Source organism: Phyllopteryx taeniolatus, chromosome 18, assembly GCF_024500385.1.
Source record: "Phyllopteryx taeniolatus isolate TA_2022b chromosome 18, UOR_Ptae_1.2, whole genome shotgun sequence".
Lineage (NCBI taxonomy): Eukaryota > Metazoa > Chordata > Actinopteri > Syngnathiformes > Syngnathidae > Phyllopteryx > Phyllopteryx taeniolatus.
Window position 1 is genome coordinate 8,115,549 of NC_084519.1, and position 16,356 is coordinate 8,131,904.

General features: G+C 41.2%; 1 protein-coding gene across 3 annotated transcripts in view; it reads left to right on the forward strand.

Annotated features, from left to right (window-relative positions):
• Positions 1 to 16,356, forward strand: part of galnt14 (UDP-N-acetyl-alpha-D-galactosamine:polypeptide N-acetylgalactosaminyltransferase 14 (GalNAc-T14)) — an 80,077-nt gene that overhangs the window by 36,129 nt on the left and 27,592 nt on the right. For all 3 annotated transcript variants that reach the window (XM_061754352.1, XM_061754354.1, XM_061754353.1), the window contains exon 3: positions 15,345 to 15,443. In XM_061754352.1, coding sequence (XP_061610336.1) covers positions 15,345 to 15,443 — 99 coding nt within the window. The remainder of the gene's footprint in view (positions 1 to 15,344; positions 15,444 to 16,356) is intronic.

Here is a 16,356-nt window from a genome sequence, read left to right on the forward strand (position 1 = left end):
ATGTAGTTATTTTGCACGTGATGGTGATGTGAGGCTGACAGCGATGATATACAGTATACAACAGTGCCTTTTAATTGCTTTTTCTAAAAGCGAATGGGGAAAATAAATACATTTAAAAACTTAATTTTTGTGAAAAAAACAGCGAGATTTTCTTTAAAAGCCGAACGCACCTTTGCCAAGATGGTGTGATTTACGGCGGCTTGGGGTAGACGTGAGGAGGCGGGGGACAGGAAAGGAAACAAGCGACTCTTTGTCAGCCCGGCTGGCTTCCTGCGACATTCAGCTTCAAGGCATCGCTAGACGAGCGCTGAATCACAGATGAAGTGTGCGCGTGTGTGCGGCTCTGATGAATGATTTAAGATACCTTCGTCGATGCGCTCGTCGTCCTGGCAACCAGCACAAAAGGAGAAACTGTACCAGCCAGGTGTGCGAAGGCCATCGTTCGATCCCCGTCGGGCCGAACGGGAGGTTTTTGTGGTTAAGCGATAACCGTGGAAACGCTGCCCAAAGTATACTTTTTTTTTTTTAAATGATGTTCAAAGATGCCAGTGTGAATCCACCTCGGATCCATATTATCACCAATGTAAATGTATGTGAGATTAGGGTTAGAGTTCAACAAGGGATAGGGTTTCAATACAAAAGTAGGATGTAAAAGTTTTCGAGCAAGGGCTACGGTTTTAAATGAGGGTTAAGGTTTCAAATTAGGGTTCAAATCCAAAATTAGGGTTTCAAACCAGGGTTAGGATTTAAAATTAGGGTTTCACTCGAGCATTTCATAGTAGGACTTTAAAACAGTTTGTTTTCAAAGTAGGGTTTCAAACCTGGGCTATGCTGTGAAACAAAGAATGGTGTTTCAAGACAGGTTTATGGTTTCAACTAAGGGATATGGTTTAAAAGTAGGGTTTCAAGCCAGGGTTAGGGTTTCCAGTTATAGGGATAAGGATTCCAATTACGGTTTAAATCCAAAATTTGGCTTTCAAACCAGGATTAGGGTTCAGAATTAGGGTTTCACTCAAGAATTAGTGTGTCAAAGTAGGGTTTTTAAAATTGGAATTGGTCTTTCAAAGTCGGCCTTCAAGCCTGGGTTTGAGGTTAATACTAGGGTTTGCGTTTAAAATTAGTATTTCAAGAAAAGGTTGGGATTTCAAATGCGGATTACGGCCGCCGCCATCTTGATTTTCTGCGCATGCGCAGATGTACAGCAGCTGATCACATGGATCACGGAGCCGTCTCCCCCGAGACGATAATCTCCGCGGAACGAGGCGTCCGATGGCCGTGTCCGAGAAGCTTCATGCCGGACTGCGACCGCAGCAGATGAATTGGATCAACATTTTGCAAGATTCATTCAACACATCGGGGCAGATGGTTGACGAGAGCTAGCCAGCTGCGATCGAAAAAACTGCGATCAGGACGTAACCAAGGGGCTGTAGGTTTAGCCATAGTAGTTTTCAAATAATCAAATGGGATTTTGCATTTGTTAGACAATGACATTTCTTTATTTCGTACACGGAGTAACGATTTGGTTGTATTTGCTAGTCATTCGTTACTGTCATTGCGAAAAGGAACGGGAATTTCGAGGGCGAGTCCGAGCCCTCGTGTCAACATTGAAGATAGTTTAACATCTTCAATCAACCTGACATTTTCTTAAACGTCAGACATTTTAACATCTTAACTATTGTACACTTAAACATCAGAATGCTTTGTTAAATTTGAATATTTTTGTGAAAATGTACAGTAGGATATATCACAAAATTTGTATTTTCTCTACACCTCATACTGACCAATTAATTGAAATCAACTTTTTGAAGCGTGAGTTCCTTCCTTGTTTTCATGTGAGTGCAAAGACCTAATATGCACACACACACACACAAACAAACACACGCACACACACTGGCCTCATGTTCTTCAAACAGAACGATACACAGGTCTTTGCACTGGAGGGAAGCTCGGCAGCCATAAGAAGAAGCCAGGGGAGGAATAAATTTTTTCCCTCTCCCTAAATGTGTTACGATGTTTGTTTACATTTGAATAATGACTTTTAGGGGGGGGGGGGGGTAAATTTGCAGTTTTATAACCACTAGAAGAGTTCAATGTAGCACCTGGCTTCATAAGATTGACACCTCATCGGTCATGACTTCTGTCTCTGATTGGTTATTTTTCCTCAGGCGTTAGAGGTACAAGATGGAGACGGAGAAAAAAATATTTGTTTCCTTTCCATTTTACTAATGTACTACTGTCAGGTTAAAACTGACAGTTTTGACAACTATGATGTCTTTTTTTTTTTTTTAACTGCAAACTTCCCTTTAATCGCACAACTGTTTGTTTGCATTTGAATAAGGAGAAGCTACTCAAAAGCTTATTGGTCGGTTGCTCAGGACATTTAAGCCATAAGAACAAAGGACACAGACAGCACAGCGTAGGATGTACAAACAATTAACAGTTTACAGATAAACCACTACAGATAAATCCACCGTGCCGCTCAACGCAAATCATTTTTTAAAAATACATGGGCAGCGGCCAGTTTCAGTATAAATTGCAAAAAAAAAAAAAAATGTGTGTATGTATATATATATATATATATATGTCATTTTTCCAATTTTGAAAGGAGGGTAGACATTGTGACCGTCAACCTGTTCTCACATTTGAAGACTGAATCATGTGATGTTACATGACTTTTAATCATGTAACTTTCTTATACAATGATGCCTTGAGATATGAGTGTAATTTGTTCCGTGACTACACTTGTAACTTAAAACACTCATATCTCAAATCATCTTTTTCCATTGAGATCATCCATTGCAGCCTTGTAATATGGATTTTAATTAGGAAAATTGGTTAGGATTTCAAATGAGGGGTTCAACTGTGGATTAAGGTTTCAAGTTTGTAATGGTTCAGTGAGTGATGGCTAATGTTGAAGCCTTGGCGGAGGTCTTTTCTCGTCTGTCACCTGAGAATGTGTTGTGTTTTCGTTTACCTTTTTTTAATTGTGCCGCCAGCTCGTTGCCGTGCAAAGTGTCTCATTAATGCCAAATGAGCAAATAAATGATTGGAGTTAATAGCAGTTTTTGATTAAAGGAAGCTCTGGCCTCAGCTCATTAAAGCTCAACACTCATTCAAAGCTTTCTCACAATGACGACAGCTTCAAATGTTTTTTCTTCTTCTGTCATTGAGGTTTTGCCTGCGAAAGACAGAAGACTGACGTGCCTTCATCTCCTGCTGCTCTGACCTCATTTGAATAATTTAATGCATGATAATAATAATCATGACCGTATAGTTGCGCTGACACGTCGCTTCTGTTTGGCTCTCGTCTCTGTCAGCAGTCTGACACCAAAGCAATCGATCCTTAAGAGTTACGTACTACAGATACAGTGGGTACGGAAAGTATTCAGACCCCCTTAAATTTTAAATCTTTTTTTATATTGCAGCCATTTGCTAAAATCATTTAAGTTCATTTTTTTCACATTAATGTATACACAGCACCCCAAATTGACAGAAAAAAACGAAATTGTTGAAATTTTTGCAGATTTATTAAAGAAAAACTGAAATATCACACAGACATAAGTATTCAGACCCTCTGCTCAGTATTTAGTACAACCCCAATTCCAATGAAGTTGGGACGTTGTGTTAAACAAAAATAAAAACAGAATACAATGATTTGCAAATCAAGTTCAACCTATATTTAATTGAATACACAACAAAGACAAGATATTTAATGTTCAAACTGATCAACTTTGTTTTTAGCAAATAATCAGTAACTAGAATTTTATGGTTACAACACGTTCCAAGCTGGGTCAGGGTCAAGTTTACCACTGTGTTACATCACCTTTTCTTTTAACAACATTCAATCAACGTTTAGGAACTGAGGACACTAATTGTTGAAGCGTTGTAGGTGTAATTCTTTCCCTTTCTTGCTTGAGGTGCAGCTTCAGCTGCTCAACATTCCGGGGTCTCTGTTGTCGTATTTTACGCATCATTACGCGCCACACATTTTCAATGGGAGACAGGGGCATTCAACTTTCTCAGTCTTTTTTGCCACCTGTCCCAGCTTTTTTTGGAATGTGTTGCAGCCATAAAATTCTGGGTTTATGATTATTTGCGAAAAACAATAAAGTTTATCAGTTTGAACATTAAATATCTTGTCTTTGTAGTGTATTCAATTAAATATAGGTTGAATATGATTTGCAAATCATTGTATTCTGTTTTTATTTGTGTTTAACACAACGTCCCAACTTCATTGGAATTGGGGTTGTAGAAGCCCCCTTTTGAGCAAATACAGCCATGAGTCTTTTTGGGAATGATGCAACAAGTTTTTCACACCTGGATTTGGGAATCATCAGCCATTCCTCCTTGGAGATCCTCTCCAGTTCTGTCAGGTTGGATGGTGAACGTTGGTGGGCAGCCATTCAAGAACAGTCACGGAGTTGTTCTGAAGCCACTCCTTTGGTATTTTAGCAGTGTGCTTAGGGTCATTGTCTTTTTTGAAGGTGAACCTTCAGCCCAGTCTGAGGTCCTGAGCACTCTGGAGAAGGTTTTCGTCCAGGATATCCCTGTGCTTTGCCGCATTCATCTTTTCTTCGATTGCAAGCAGTTGTCCGGTCCCTGCAGTTGAAAAACACCCCCACAGCATGATGCTGCCACCACCGTGCTTCACTGTTGGGACTGTATTGGACAGGTGATGAGCAGTGCCTGCTTTTCTCCACACATGCCACTTAGAATTAAGGCCCAAAACTTCTATCTTGGTCTCATCAGACCAGAGAATCTTATTTATCACCAACTTTCAGGTGAGAAGTCCTTCAGGTGTTTTTTTTTTTAGAAAACTCCATGGGGGCTTTCATGTCTTGCGATGAGGAGAGGCTTCTGTCAGGCCACTCTGCCATAAAGCCCCGACTGGTGGAGGGCTGCAGTGCTGGTTGACTTTCTAGAACTTTCTCCCATCTCCTGACTGCATCTCTGGAGCTCAGCCACAATGATATTTGGGTTCTTCTTTACCTCTCTCACCAAGGCTCTTCTCCGCCAATTGCTCAGTTTGGCCGGTCGGCCAGTTCTAGTAAGGGTTCTGATCGTCCCAAACGTCTTCCATTTAAGGATTATGGAGGCTACTGTGCTCTTAGGAACCTTAAGTGCAGCAGAACTTCTTTTGTAACCTTGGCCAGATCTGTGCCTTGCCACAATTCTCTCTCTGAGCTCTTCAGGCAGCTCCTTTGACCTCATGATTCTCATTTGCTCTGACATGCACTGTGAGCTGTAAGGTATTATATAGACAGGGGTGTGGCTTTCCTAATCAAGTCCAATCAGTATAATCAAACACAGCTGGACTCCAATGAAGGTGTAGAACCATTTTAAGGATGATCAGAAGAAATGGACAGCACCCGAGTTAAATATGAGTGTCACAGCAAAGGGTCTGAATACTTATGGCTGTGTGATATTTCAGTTTTTCGTTTTTAATAAATCAGCAAAAATGTCAACAATAACCCACTGTACATCTGGTGCCATTCAGTTGTTTGGTTTGATTTGTTTGAATGAGTATATGTCCAGTTTGCTAGAGGATTCATTTTCACATCAAAATGAAAAAAGTCAGATTGGAAAGCACTGAAAATGTCATTTTGAATCACTTTTTTTTTTCCCATTTGTAATTGCAATCCATTACGTTAACATTACCATTTGGACCACTGGGATTTTATTGGCATAATTTGCCCACCAAGTGGCACTACTGTCCCCGATTCAAAGAATGAAGCTACAGTTCATACTTTTTATTTTTTCGACAAAGGATGCCTTGGCACTGAAATAAGTGTGTGTGTCACTATTGATGCATGATAATGGTGCGTATAAAGGGAAAGTTTACAATTTGTCACCAGATGGCGTTACTTTTTCCCCATTAAAAGCATGCAGCAACATTTCACACCGTTTACTGTTGTCAAACGTTACATCATAGGAGTGTTCTCATTTGTATACAAACACAAGTTGAACACGCACGCACTACTGAAATGCTCACATACACGACTGAAACGTTCTCTCACACTACTAAAACTCTCACACACAAGTGAAACATTCTCACACACTACTAAAACACTCACGAACAATACTGAAACACTCACACTTGCACACTACTGCAAGGTTCTTGTTCGCAAATGAAACCCTCACAGATGCTATTAAAACACTCTCCCAGACCACTGAAACGCTCACATGCAGTACTGAACCCATTGTCAGACTACTGAAACACTCATACAGACAACTGGAACAAAAAACAGTGACTATGTAACCCCTTTTTGGCTTGAGTCGTTAGGGATAAAGGAGGGTTAAAGGCCGTATCCCAAGATTCCCCTCATTTGCATACAAACATAACTGCATGTGTGTGTGTGTGTGTTCTGCCAGTCCTGCAGGCAACCTGGCAACACGTAATGCCCCCAGCTGACATTATTTGTCCACGCGTGTTAATGTCGAGATGTGTGTCTCATCTCATCTTGTGTGCCAGTGAGTGTGTGTGCGGGTGTGCATGTGTGTGAGGTGTTGATAAACGCCTGCTTGGCACTGACGATGTTGCCCTGTAGGCAGCTTTTTCTCAACACAATGAGACAACAGAACACTCTGCAGTTTTGTGTGTGCGTGTGTGTCCGCGTTGTCTCACTGTGTGTGGGTGTGAGTCTGCATCTATAAGTGTGTATAATCAGACAGGTGATTCTTCTGATGCAGCAGACCATGTCACTCTTGGAGAGATTATGTTTTCACTGCATATTGTTGTCTGGGCGCGCGTTTGTGTGTGTGTGTGTTGTCATATTTGCAATTCTCCATGCCAGCATCTGTGCTGAGACGCTGCTTCACACTGAAATATTGCTTCATTCATCACCCAGCTGAACACACATACACACACGCGCTGTCAACACTCCGTGTGTGTGTGTGTGTGTGTGTGTGCGTGCGTGCGTGCATGTGTATATATATATGTGTGTGTGTGTACTTGCAGTCTATAAAATTTCTGTGCTTCCGTGTGCATTTAACAATGTTCATGTGATCAATTGAACATGAATCACACAACCATATAAGATTGATTGTGTGCGTGCGTCTAAGTGTGAGAGACTTTAACAAAAAATAATAATAACCTTTATTTATCGAGGTAAGGCAATTGAGAACAGATATTCATCTGCAATGCTGACCTGGCTGGAGACAGCAGAGTAAAACAAAACAAAATAAAAGCAAAAACAAATACATAGACAACAAAATGTACAGTGTAATATCGTTACAACTGGAACATACTTGAGGCTACAGAGAGTGCATAGACTTGCACAAAGGCACGCGCGCACACAAACACGTGCACACACCCCTTTTTTTTAATATTATATATTATATATTTTTTTTTAAGTTTGACTTGACAGCCAGCATGTGGACAAGCACTCCGGACACCAACAATTCCTGAAGGTCCACTTCCATTGTTGGAAATGTCAACACAAACAAAACAATGAGGGGAATATTGCCCGAAAAGGAACTCAATGGTGTAAAGATGTTTGGCCAGTGTACTGTAAAACATGTCCAAACAAAAACATGTTTTGGTCTAATCATGGCCAAACAAAGATATGTGATGACACCTGAGAGGCCAGTCTCATCACATCCAGTAATACCTCATGTGCCAACCTCATGTTAGTGGTTCGCAGATTCATTTATTATTATTATTATTTTTTTTTTCGACGTGACATTGTGCCAGTGCGACTCCACCTCCACCGAAATAAGAAGTGTCACCTCATTTCCTTTCATTTTCACCTCCATTTTCTCATCGTTCCTCTGCTGACAGATTTGCTTCCTTCGCCTCCTTGTTCTTCTTTAGTTCATTTCACATGCTTTCTTCTACTTGTTTGACTTCACGATTTCCTCCGTCTACTGCTCTACATATTTCACTTTCCCTACCTCCCATATTGTTCATCTCACACCTACAAACTGTTTGCACCTTTAACCAGTTTCAACGTACAATTTAGTCAACATAAAAAATAAAAACAAATCAGTTAAGAAGAAAAGTTTAGAAATGTAGACTTCAATGTGTTTTCATGAACGGCAAACACCTTTGAACATATTCAACGATCTAGTTTGTGGCTTGTAACATCAAAGAGAATTGAACATTCAATTGAGTCAACATCAAAGACGACTTAGTGTCCTCAACAAACCAAACGTAGGAGCGTTTATGAACATAAAATAAACGTTTGAGTCTTGAACTACTGTATGCATTTTGTCAGCATCAAAGACTATTTTGAGTTTTCAATTAAGTTAACGTGGTCTTGTATACATAAAAAAAACGATGAAGGTATCAACCTTGTTAGATAATTAATCTTTGTCACTGCTTTAAACATCACAAGCAATATTTTGTCACGCTTGAGCGACTATCGTCATACTTTGTACTATTGGGGGTTGCAAAGGTGCCGAGCAACTCCTGACTGAAAGTTATGCGCTCGAGATAACAGACGGTAACTCCCCCACACTTTGTGGAAACGGAGAGACACCGATAAAGGAAGACAGATTCTGCAAGATGACAAGATCCTTCTGGTGAGATGCTTGCTGAATGATCTCCACTGCAGTGAAATCTCCTGTGACTCTTTGCTTAATACAAAATTGAACTTATTTCTTGGCCTGGTCATTGACTCCCTTCACAAGCTTTTCAACAAAAGAACTGGAAAACTACAACCTGATGTTAGTGTTTGGTAAAAGTCAAAGACAATTTAGAGTATTCAACAAGCCTTATCTGTTTTCGTCACGTCAAAGACAATTGAGAGTCTTTGAGTAACCGTATTGACTCACGAGTCCCTGTGAAAAATGAATCCCAAATCAGCATTTTCGCATTTGAGTCAAAACGAATCAAAGAATAACATACTAATTACTTTAGCCTGACAAGAGCTGCTGTGCTGCGACGCCACATTTAAATCCATTGACATACGTTTTTTTAAACGTCAGACATTTTGTTTTCAATGACTGTTATACACATAAACATCAGAGTGCTTTGTTAAATGAGAATATTTTTGTGAAAATATACAGTAGGATATATTACAAATTCTGTATTTTGCCTACAGCTCCAACTAACTAATTAAAATCAACTTTATGAGTTCCTTCCTTGTTTTCATCTGAGTGCAAAGACCTAGTAGACGCACGCCAGTGAGGCATTGTGGCAGACAGACAACAAATAAATGGTCTTCTATTAGATGGCAGGAAGTACATACAGTAATTAATGTATCCACTTTTTGTGACATTTTTGTTTGTTGGTGTGCCGTCAGATTTTTCAATTGTAAAATATGTTCCTTGGCTCCATAAAGGTTGGAAATCACTGCTCTAGTCAGGTCATGTATTCTAATCAGTCAGGTCAAACCAACATTACAATTTACTGTAATTAAATTATTGTAATTAAATGACTTCACCCACACCGAAACTTTAGAGCATGATTCGACAGAACGGCAGCATGTTTACGCACAAGCGTTAGTGCTAGCACTAGCTTGCTAGGCTACGTAACATTCTGTTGCCTGCTTGCGAGCCGTATCGTATTAAAAGTACGGAAACAAACGTCAAGCAAGCCTTAAACGAACGTCCTCTCCTGTCCTGAACACAGGTGACCACCAACACACGTCTTTCCCCATTTTGTCCTTATAATACAGTCGGTCCACTCGTGTTGCATCGCCACGGTAACGAGTGTATCCGGTCTCGTTTGAGTTGACAAGATAAAGCCCAATGATCGTAAAAAACGGGATGCGGTGGTATCGGAATACAAGATTTTATTGCAGTTGTCTGACATGGTGCAATCGTGAAAGAGCAAATTTGTCTGATCCGGGCATTACGTGTTGTCTGTCTCAGATGTGATGTCTGCCTCACACCGCCAACATGTTTTTTTTAATTTATTTTTATTTTTTTTAAATAACTTCATTGGCCATCAGATATTTACAGTATTACATCAAAAGACACGCGACAAGGCTAAAAATAAACTAGCTTTTGGATTCAAATATACTGTGCACGATCGCGAAGCGGAGTCAGTCTTTTGCGCAGCCGATCAATGACGTCATTGATCGGATCGGCGAATTATGACGTTAAAGCCAATCAGCATAAAATGCTAATTATCGGCTGATACCGTTCAGTGTAAAGTCTAATAACCACTACAGTTCAATGTAGCATTTGGCTTCATAAGATTGACACCTCATCGGTCATGACTTCTGACTCTGATTTATTTTTCCTCAGGTGTGGTTATTTCTTAAAAATCAAGTTTGAGGTACAAGATGGAGCTGGAGAGAAATGATTTTTTTCCTTTCCATTTTACTAATGTACTATTATCAGGCTTACACTGAGAGTTTTGACAAATATTTTTGTTTAATACACAATCGCACAAGTGTGTGTTTGCATTTGAATAATGAGAAGCTACTCAAAAGCTTATTGTTCGGTTGCTCAGAACATTTAAGCCATAAGAACAAAGGACACAAACAACACAGTGTCGGATGTACAAAAAATTAACAATTTACAGATAAACCTAAACAAAGCAGGACATTTATCCCAGTCACTAGAGTCAAAGGAAAACTTTTTAAAAAAATCAAATGCATAGGCAACAGCCAGTTTCAGTATAAATTCCCAAAAAATAAAAGCCTATAAATCATTTTTCCAATTTTGAGAGGAGGGTAGACGCCGTGACTGTCAACCTGTTCTCACTTTTGAAGAATAAATCACGTGACATTTTGTTTATATTTGAATCATCACCTTGAATCATCGTTCTTATCCTGTGGTGCCTTGAGATATGAGTGTCATTTGTTCTGTGACTACACTTATAACTTAAAACACTCGTATCGTAAATCTTTTCCCATTGAAATGATCTGTTCCAGCCTTGTAATATGGATTTTAATGAGGAAAATTAGCACTCCACACAGTCTACTTTATAAAAACATACAGTAATGATGTAATTAAAAGACATTAAACCATTTTTGTCCCGCTTTCTCCATCAATGGAGTGCTGCTCCTTCTGGTCTGCCCACGTTGGCCACCTGGGGGCAGTATAAGAGGGACAGATGGATATACTGTTGATTGAGATGTCGCAACTCCTCATAACTCATCAGTACATCACTAATATTAGTCATTCTTTGCAGAGGATAAAGATATCATTACGCTTTTAACAGTACTACTCGGCGGTCTGCTATTTTAACAGTTTTCTTATTGCTTTTTTTTTTTAAACAGAAGAACAAATAGAATCAACACTGCTTTATTTTTTTTTAGAATAACTTTTCATGCAACTGCAACAATATTAATGTAAAATAAATAAAAACAATTATTGACAGAAAAAGAAATATCTTTAACAAATCACTATTATAATGTCAAACATTATACAATAAATGATTTATTCCAAAGAAAACAGTGGTGTAGAACTGCTGCAAGACAAGGCAGCGATAGTTCATCTTTTGCTATCTGGTCTTCCGGCAGGACTAGTGGTGGGAGGCAGTCGAAAATGGTGCATTAAGATTGCGGACTTAAAAGCTCAGCTTTGTGGTTGTTTTTGTGCCTCTTTATTTTTGTTGAAGCACTTGGCGTCTTGGTGTCCGATCGCCGTTTTCCCGTCACGTTGCCGCTTGCTGGGCGTCCATTTTGACAGGCGTCACCTGCCATGCTCATTAAGCCCCCCCCCCCCCCCCCGCAAAGGGACGTCACGTGAAAGGATAACTGCGTCTTGCCGATGATTGGCAACCGGTTGCCGTTGAAAAGCCATTTGGCGTGTCGACGGGAGTTAAATATGGCCGACCCCCTAACGAGCGGCGGAGCGGTCCGGTGACAGGATTAGCATGCCGTCACTCTGTGCAAATATGAACACCGTTACTCATCGTTCTCATTGCTCACTTCGCGTCGTCTTGTTTTTGTTTTTCCGTGCGGCTCAAGCACCATCTGCACATCGTCTTCCCCCTCGCCCCTCCTCCACTTGACAAGTGAATCTCGTGTTAATTCTCTCCTTCACGTTCTCATCCTTCTTATGTCATCATCTGCCAAATCTCCTCATGTTCCTCGTGTCCTCATGATCTCATCTTTCTCATGTCCTCCGAGTCTCATCTTCCTTTTTCTCCTCTTCCTCAGCTCCTCCTCTTCCCTGTGCCCTCATGTTCCCCATCATCCTTGTCCTCCTTTTCCTTATGGTCTTATTCCTTACATCCTCCTCTTCTTCAGATCGTCCTCATCCTTCTCACATCTTCATCTTCCCTGTGCCCTGTTCCTCGTGTTCCAATTTTCCTCACATGCTCGTCATTCTCATGTCCTCCTCATGCTCATTTCTTCCTTCTTTTGTCATCATGTGTTCGTCTTACCATGTCCTCCTATTCCTCATGTCCCAAATGTCCTTATTGTGCTTGTGTCCTCATGTTCTCATCCCCCATATCTCCTCATCTTCATCACGGTCTCATCTTCCTTGTGTCCTCTTCTCCCTCATGTCCTCCTCTTCCTCATCGCGTCCTCTTCCTCATGTCCTCATCCTTCTCACATCTTCATCTTATCTGTGTCCTCTTCCTCATGTTCTCATTTTCCTCACATTCTCATCTCTTGTCTTGCTTGTGTATTCATCTTCCTCATGTCCTCTTCCTCGTTGTAGCATCCTCATCCCTGGTTTCTCCTGATCTGCTTTTTTCCTCCCCCTCAGGTCTGTCCTTACCACTGATTTCCTGTCTCTTCATTCCAAGCATGACGCATGAAGAGTGCGCGCACACACGCATAACACACTGAGGGAGTATGGAAGCGTGTTCATATCAGCTTCAGCATCAGTCATCTGTCAGCACAAATGGTGTCTGTACATCTGTGACTGCCATTGTGTGCGTGGTTTCTCTCTCTGCACACACACACACACACACACACACACACACACACTTGTGTTGCAGGTCGGCCTTTATCTCCCGATCTCTGCTCTGGGCTGGAGCTGCTGCATAAATCAAGTGCGGCAAAAGTGGAGATGGCGGCACAGAGGTGCATGATGGGATGCGATAGGAGAAAATATATGTGTACACAACACTCTACTGCATCTCTCTCTCTCTCGCTCTCTCTCTCTCTCTCTCTCTCTCTCTCTCTCTCTCTCTCTCTCTCTCTCTCTCTCTCTCTCTCTCTCTCTATATATATATATATGTATATATTTTTTTTCACACAACAGAGAGAGAGAGAGAGAAAACTTTCTTAGCAAGAGAATGTGAGACAATGAGGAGCCATGAAAGAAGTGAAGGAGGAAGAGAATAAGATGAGGATGAGAACGGGGAGGAGAAGAAACATGAAGAGGAGAAAGAGGAGTAAAAGAAGGAAGTGGAGGTCGAGGGTGAAGACGAGGAGTATGGCAGCCTTTTAACGTCTGCTGTGAATATCCACGCAAAACATGACAAATAGCAATAAACTCAAGATAGGAAGAGAAGAATAATATACTCTAATCACATAAAAAGTATACTTCGACAGCTGGAATGTACAAACTGTACTGTAGCCTAAAGATTAGCAGACTTTTAAAAAGAATAGATTAGCCTGGTCATAAAATGTGTATGTAAAATAGTTTAAAAAAAAAAAAAAGAATCATGATTCATGTGGTAACTTAATTCTATGTATTATTAATGTCAATTAAATTAAATTAACCAATTATTTAATAACATACTTTTTTACTCATTTTACTAAAATGTTTTCTTTTAGTATTTTCAATAAATCTGCGATTGGCTGGCCACCAGTTCAGGGTGTACCCCGCCTCCTGCCCGTTGATAGCTGGGATAGGCTCCAGCACGCCTGCGACCCTAGTGGGGAGAAGCGGCTCAGAAAATGGATGGATGGATGGATTTTCAATAAATACAGTGGTTCGCTATTTAAGGCGATAAATGGATAAAATATACATAAACTATCCATCCATTCTCTTTACCGCTTATCCTCACTAGTGTCGCGGGCTGCTGGAGCCTATCCCAGCTATCAATGGGCAGGAGGCGGGGTACACCCTGAACCGGTCGCCAGCCAATCGCAGAGCACATACAAACAAACAACCATTCGCACTCACGTTCACACCTACGGGCAATTTAGAGTCCTCAATCAACCTACCACGCATGTTTTTGGGATGTGGGAGGAAACCGGAGTGCTCGGAGAAAACCCACCCAGGCACTGGGAGAACATGCAAACTCCACACAGGCGGGGCCAGGATTTGAACCCCGCTCCCCTGAACTGTGAGGCAGATGTGCTAACCAGTCGTCCACCGTGCCGGCTTACATAAAATATATTTATTCATTTTCTAACTAATCCTTGATCCATTCATTTTCTATATACACCGAACCTTGATTTAACGGACTAATAGGGGGGGTGGGCTGTGGAGGGTGGTTGTCCATTAAATCAGATTGTCTGTTAAATTGGAGCACTTTTTTATAGCCTAAAAACACCAGTACAGTACAAAATTATTTTGTTCTTTATTTCGTGGACTAAAAACACCCTTAAAAAAGAGCTTAAAAATGTTTGAAAGGTTTTCAAGTTTATACAAACTTACCTCACTGGTGCATGAAAGGGGGGATTTGGAGTTCCAACTGGACACTATTTTATGTCCATTAAATCCAAAGTCCATTCAATCAGGGTCTGTTATATTGAGGTTCCACTGTGTAGCGTTTCTCTTCATTAGCGTTGCAGGTGAGCTGGAATCGATCACTACCCAAGCTGACTTCGGGCGAGAGGTGGGGTGAACCCTGGACTGGTCGCCAGCCAATAGCGGGGCAATTTGTATCAACCTATTTTCTTTAAGGAACGAGCAATATGAGCATGGTCATTGAACAAAAGGAACTCTTATCTCAAGGCATCACTGTACAGTGTGTGCCATCCTTTTGCACCCGTGCCACAGTGTCAAGTTTATTGCAACTTTACCTTCAGACTTGTTGTGACCTCCTCCACCTTTTTCTCATCAAATCAAAAACTAATTGCTGCTTAATGATCTCCTGATAGTCTTATTTCACGGCCGGGCGCTCACGCTGCACAAGCTCCCACTTCCTGTCGGGCTCAAGGACACTTCAGCAGGTCGTCGGGACTTTAAACGTGACACACATAAGCGCACATACTAGAAAGGCCACCAGTGAGCCAGACAGCTGCTTTTGTTTGAAAATGTCAGCCATCCATCAATTGCATATAGGTAAAGGCCAGTGTGCGTTTTAGTAGAAGAAGCGTGCTGACCCAGCAGCGGCAGCAGCCTCCACTTTCACATTATTGTCTGCTGTATTTTAATGAGCTGGCTGCTCATTTATTATTCATGTTCTGCAGTGTGAACACACGTGTGTCACTTTAGGAGAAATTATGTGTGTGGATGTGTCGGTGGGAGACATTTGTAAAGATAAACTCATGTACAGTTCCAGAGTTTTCAAATGTTTTTGCGTGTGTGCGCAGGTGCAGCACGTTACACTATGACGCCAACCTTCCTCCGACTTCCATCATCATCACCTTCCACAACGAGGCTCGCTCCACGCTGCTGCGCACTGTCAGGAGGTACACACGCAACACACTTGTGCATACCTGTGTGTGTGCAACGGGGGTTTGTACCACGTGTATCGTGGACTCTCTATGGTGTGTGTGTGTGTGCGTGTAGGTGTGTGTGTGGGTAATTTTTTTTACTCTTTGTTATATTGCAGCCATTTGTTAAAATCATTTAAGTTAATTCTTTTCCTCATTAATGTACACACAGCACAGGAAAAAAAACGTAATTGTTGAAATTTCTACTGATTTATTAAAAACGAAAAACTGAAATATCACACAGCCATAAGTATTCAGACCCTTTGCTGTGACACTCATATTTAACTCGGGTGCTCTCCATTTCTTCTGATCATCCTTGAGATGGTTCTACACCTTCATTGGAGTCCAGCTGTGTTTGATTAGACTTGATTAGGGAAGCCACACACCTGTCTATATAATACCTTAAGCTCACAGTGAATATCAGAGCAAATGAGAATCACAAGGTCAAAGGAACTGCCTGAAGAGCTCAGAGACAGAATTGTGGCAAGGTACAGATGTGGCCAAGGTTACAAAAACAATTCTGCTGCACTTAAGGTTCCGAAGAGCACAGTGGCCTCCATAATCCTGAAATGGAAGATGTTTGGGACGATCAGAACCCTTCCTAGAACTGGCCGTCAGACCAAACTGAGCAATTGGGGGAGAAGAGCCTTGGTGAGAGAGGTAAAGAAGAACCCAAAGATCACCGTGGCTGAGCTCCAGAGATGCAGTCAGGAGATGGGAGAAAGTTCTAGAAAGTCAACCATCACTGCAGCCCTCCACCAGTCGGGGCTTTATGGCAGAGTGGCCTGACGGAAGCCTCTCATCAGTGCAAGACACATGAAAGCCCACATGGAGTTTGCTAAAAAACACCTGAAGGACTCCAAGATGGTGATAAATAAGATTCTCTGGT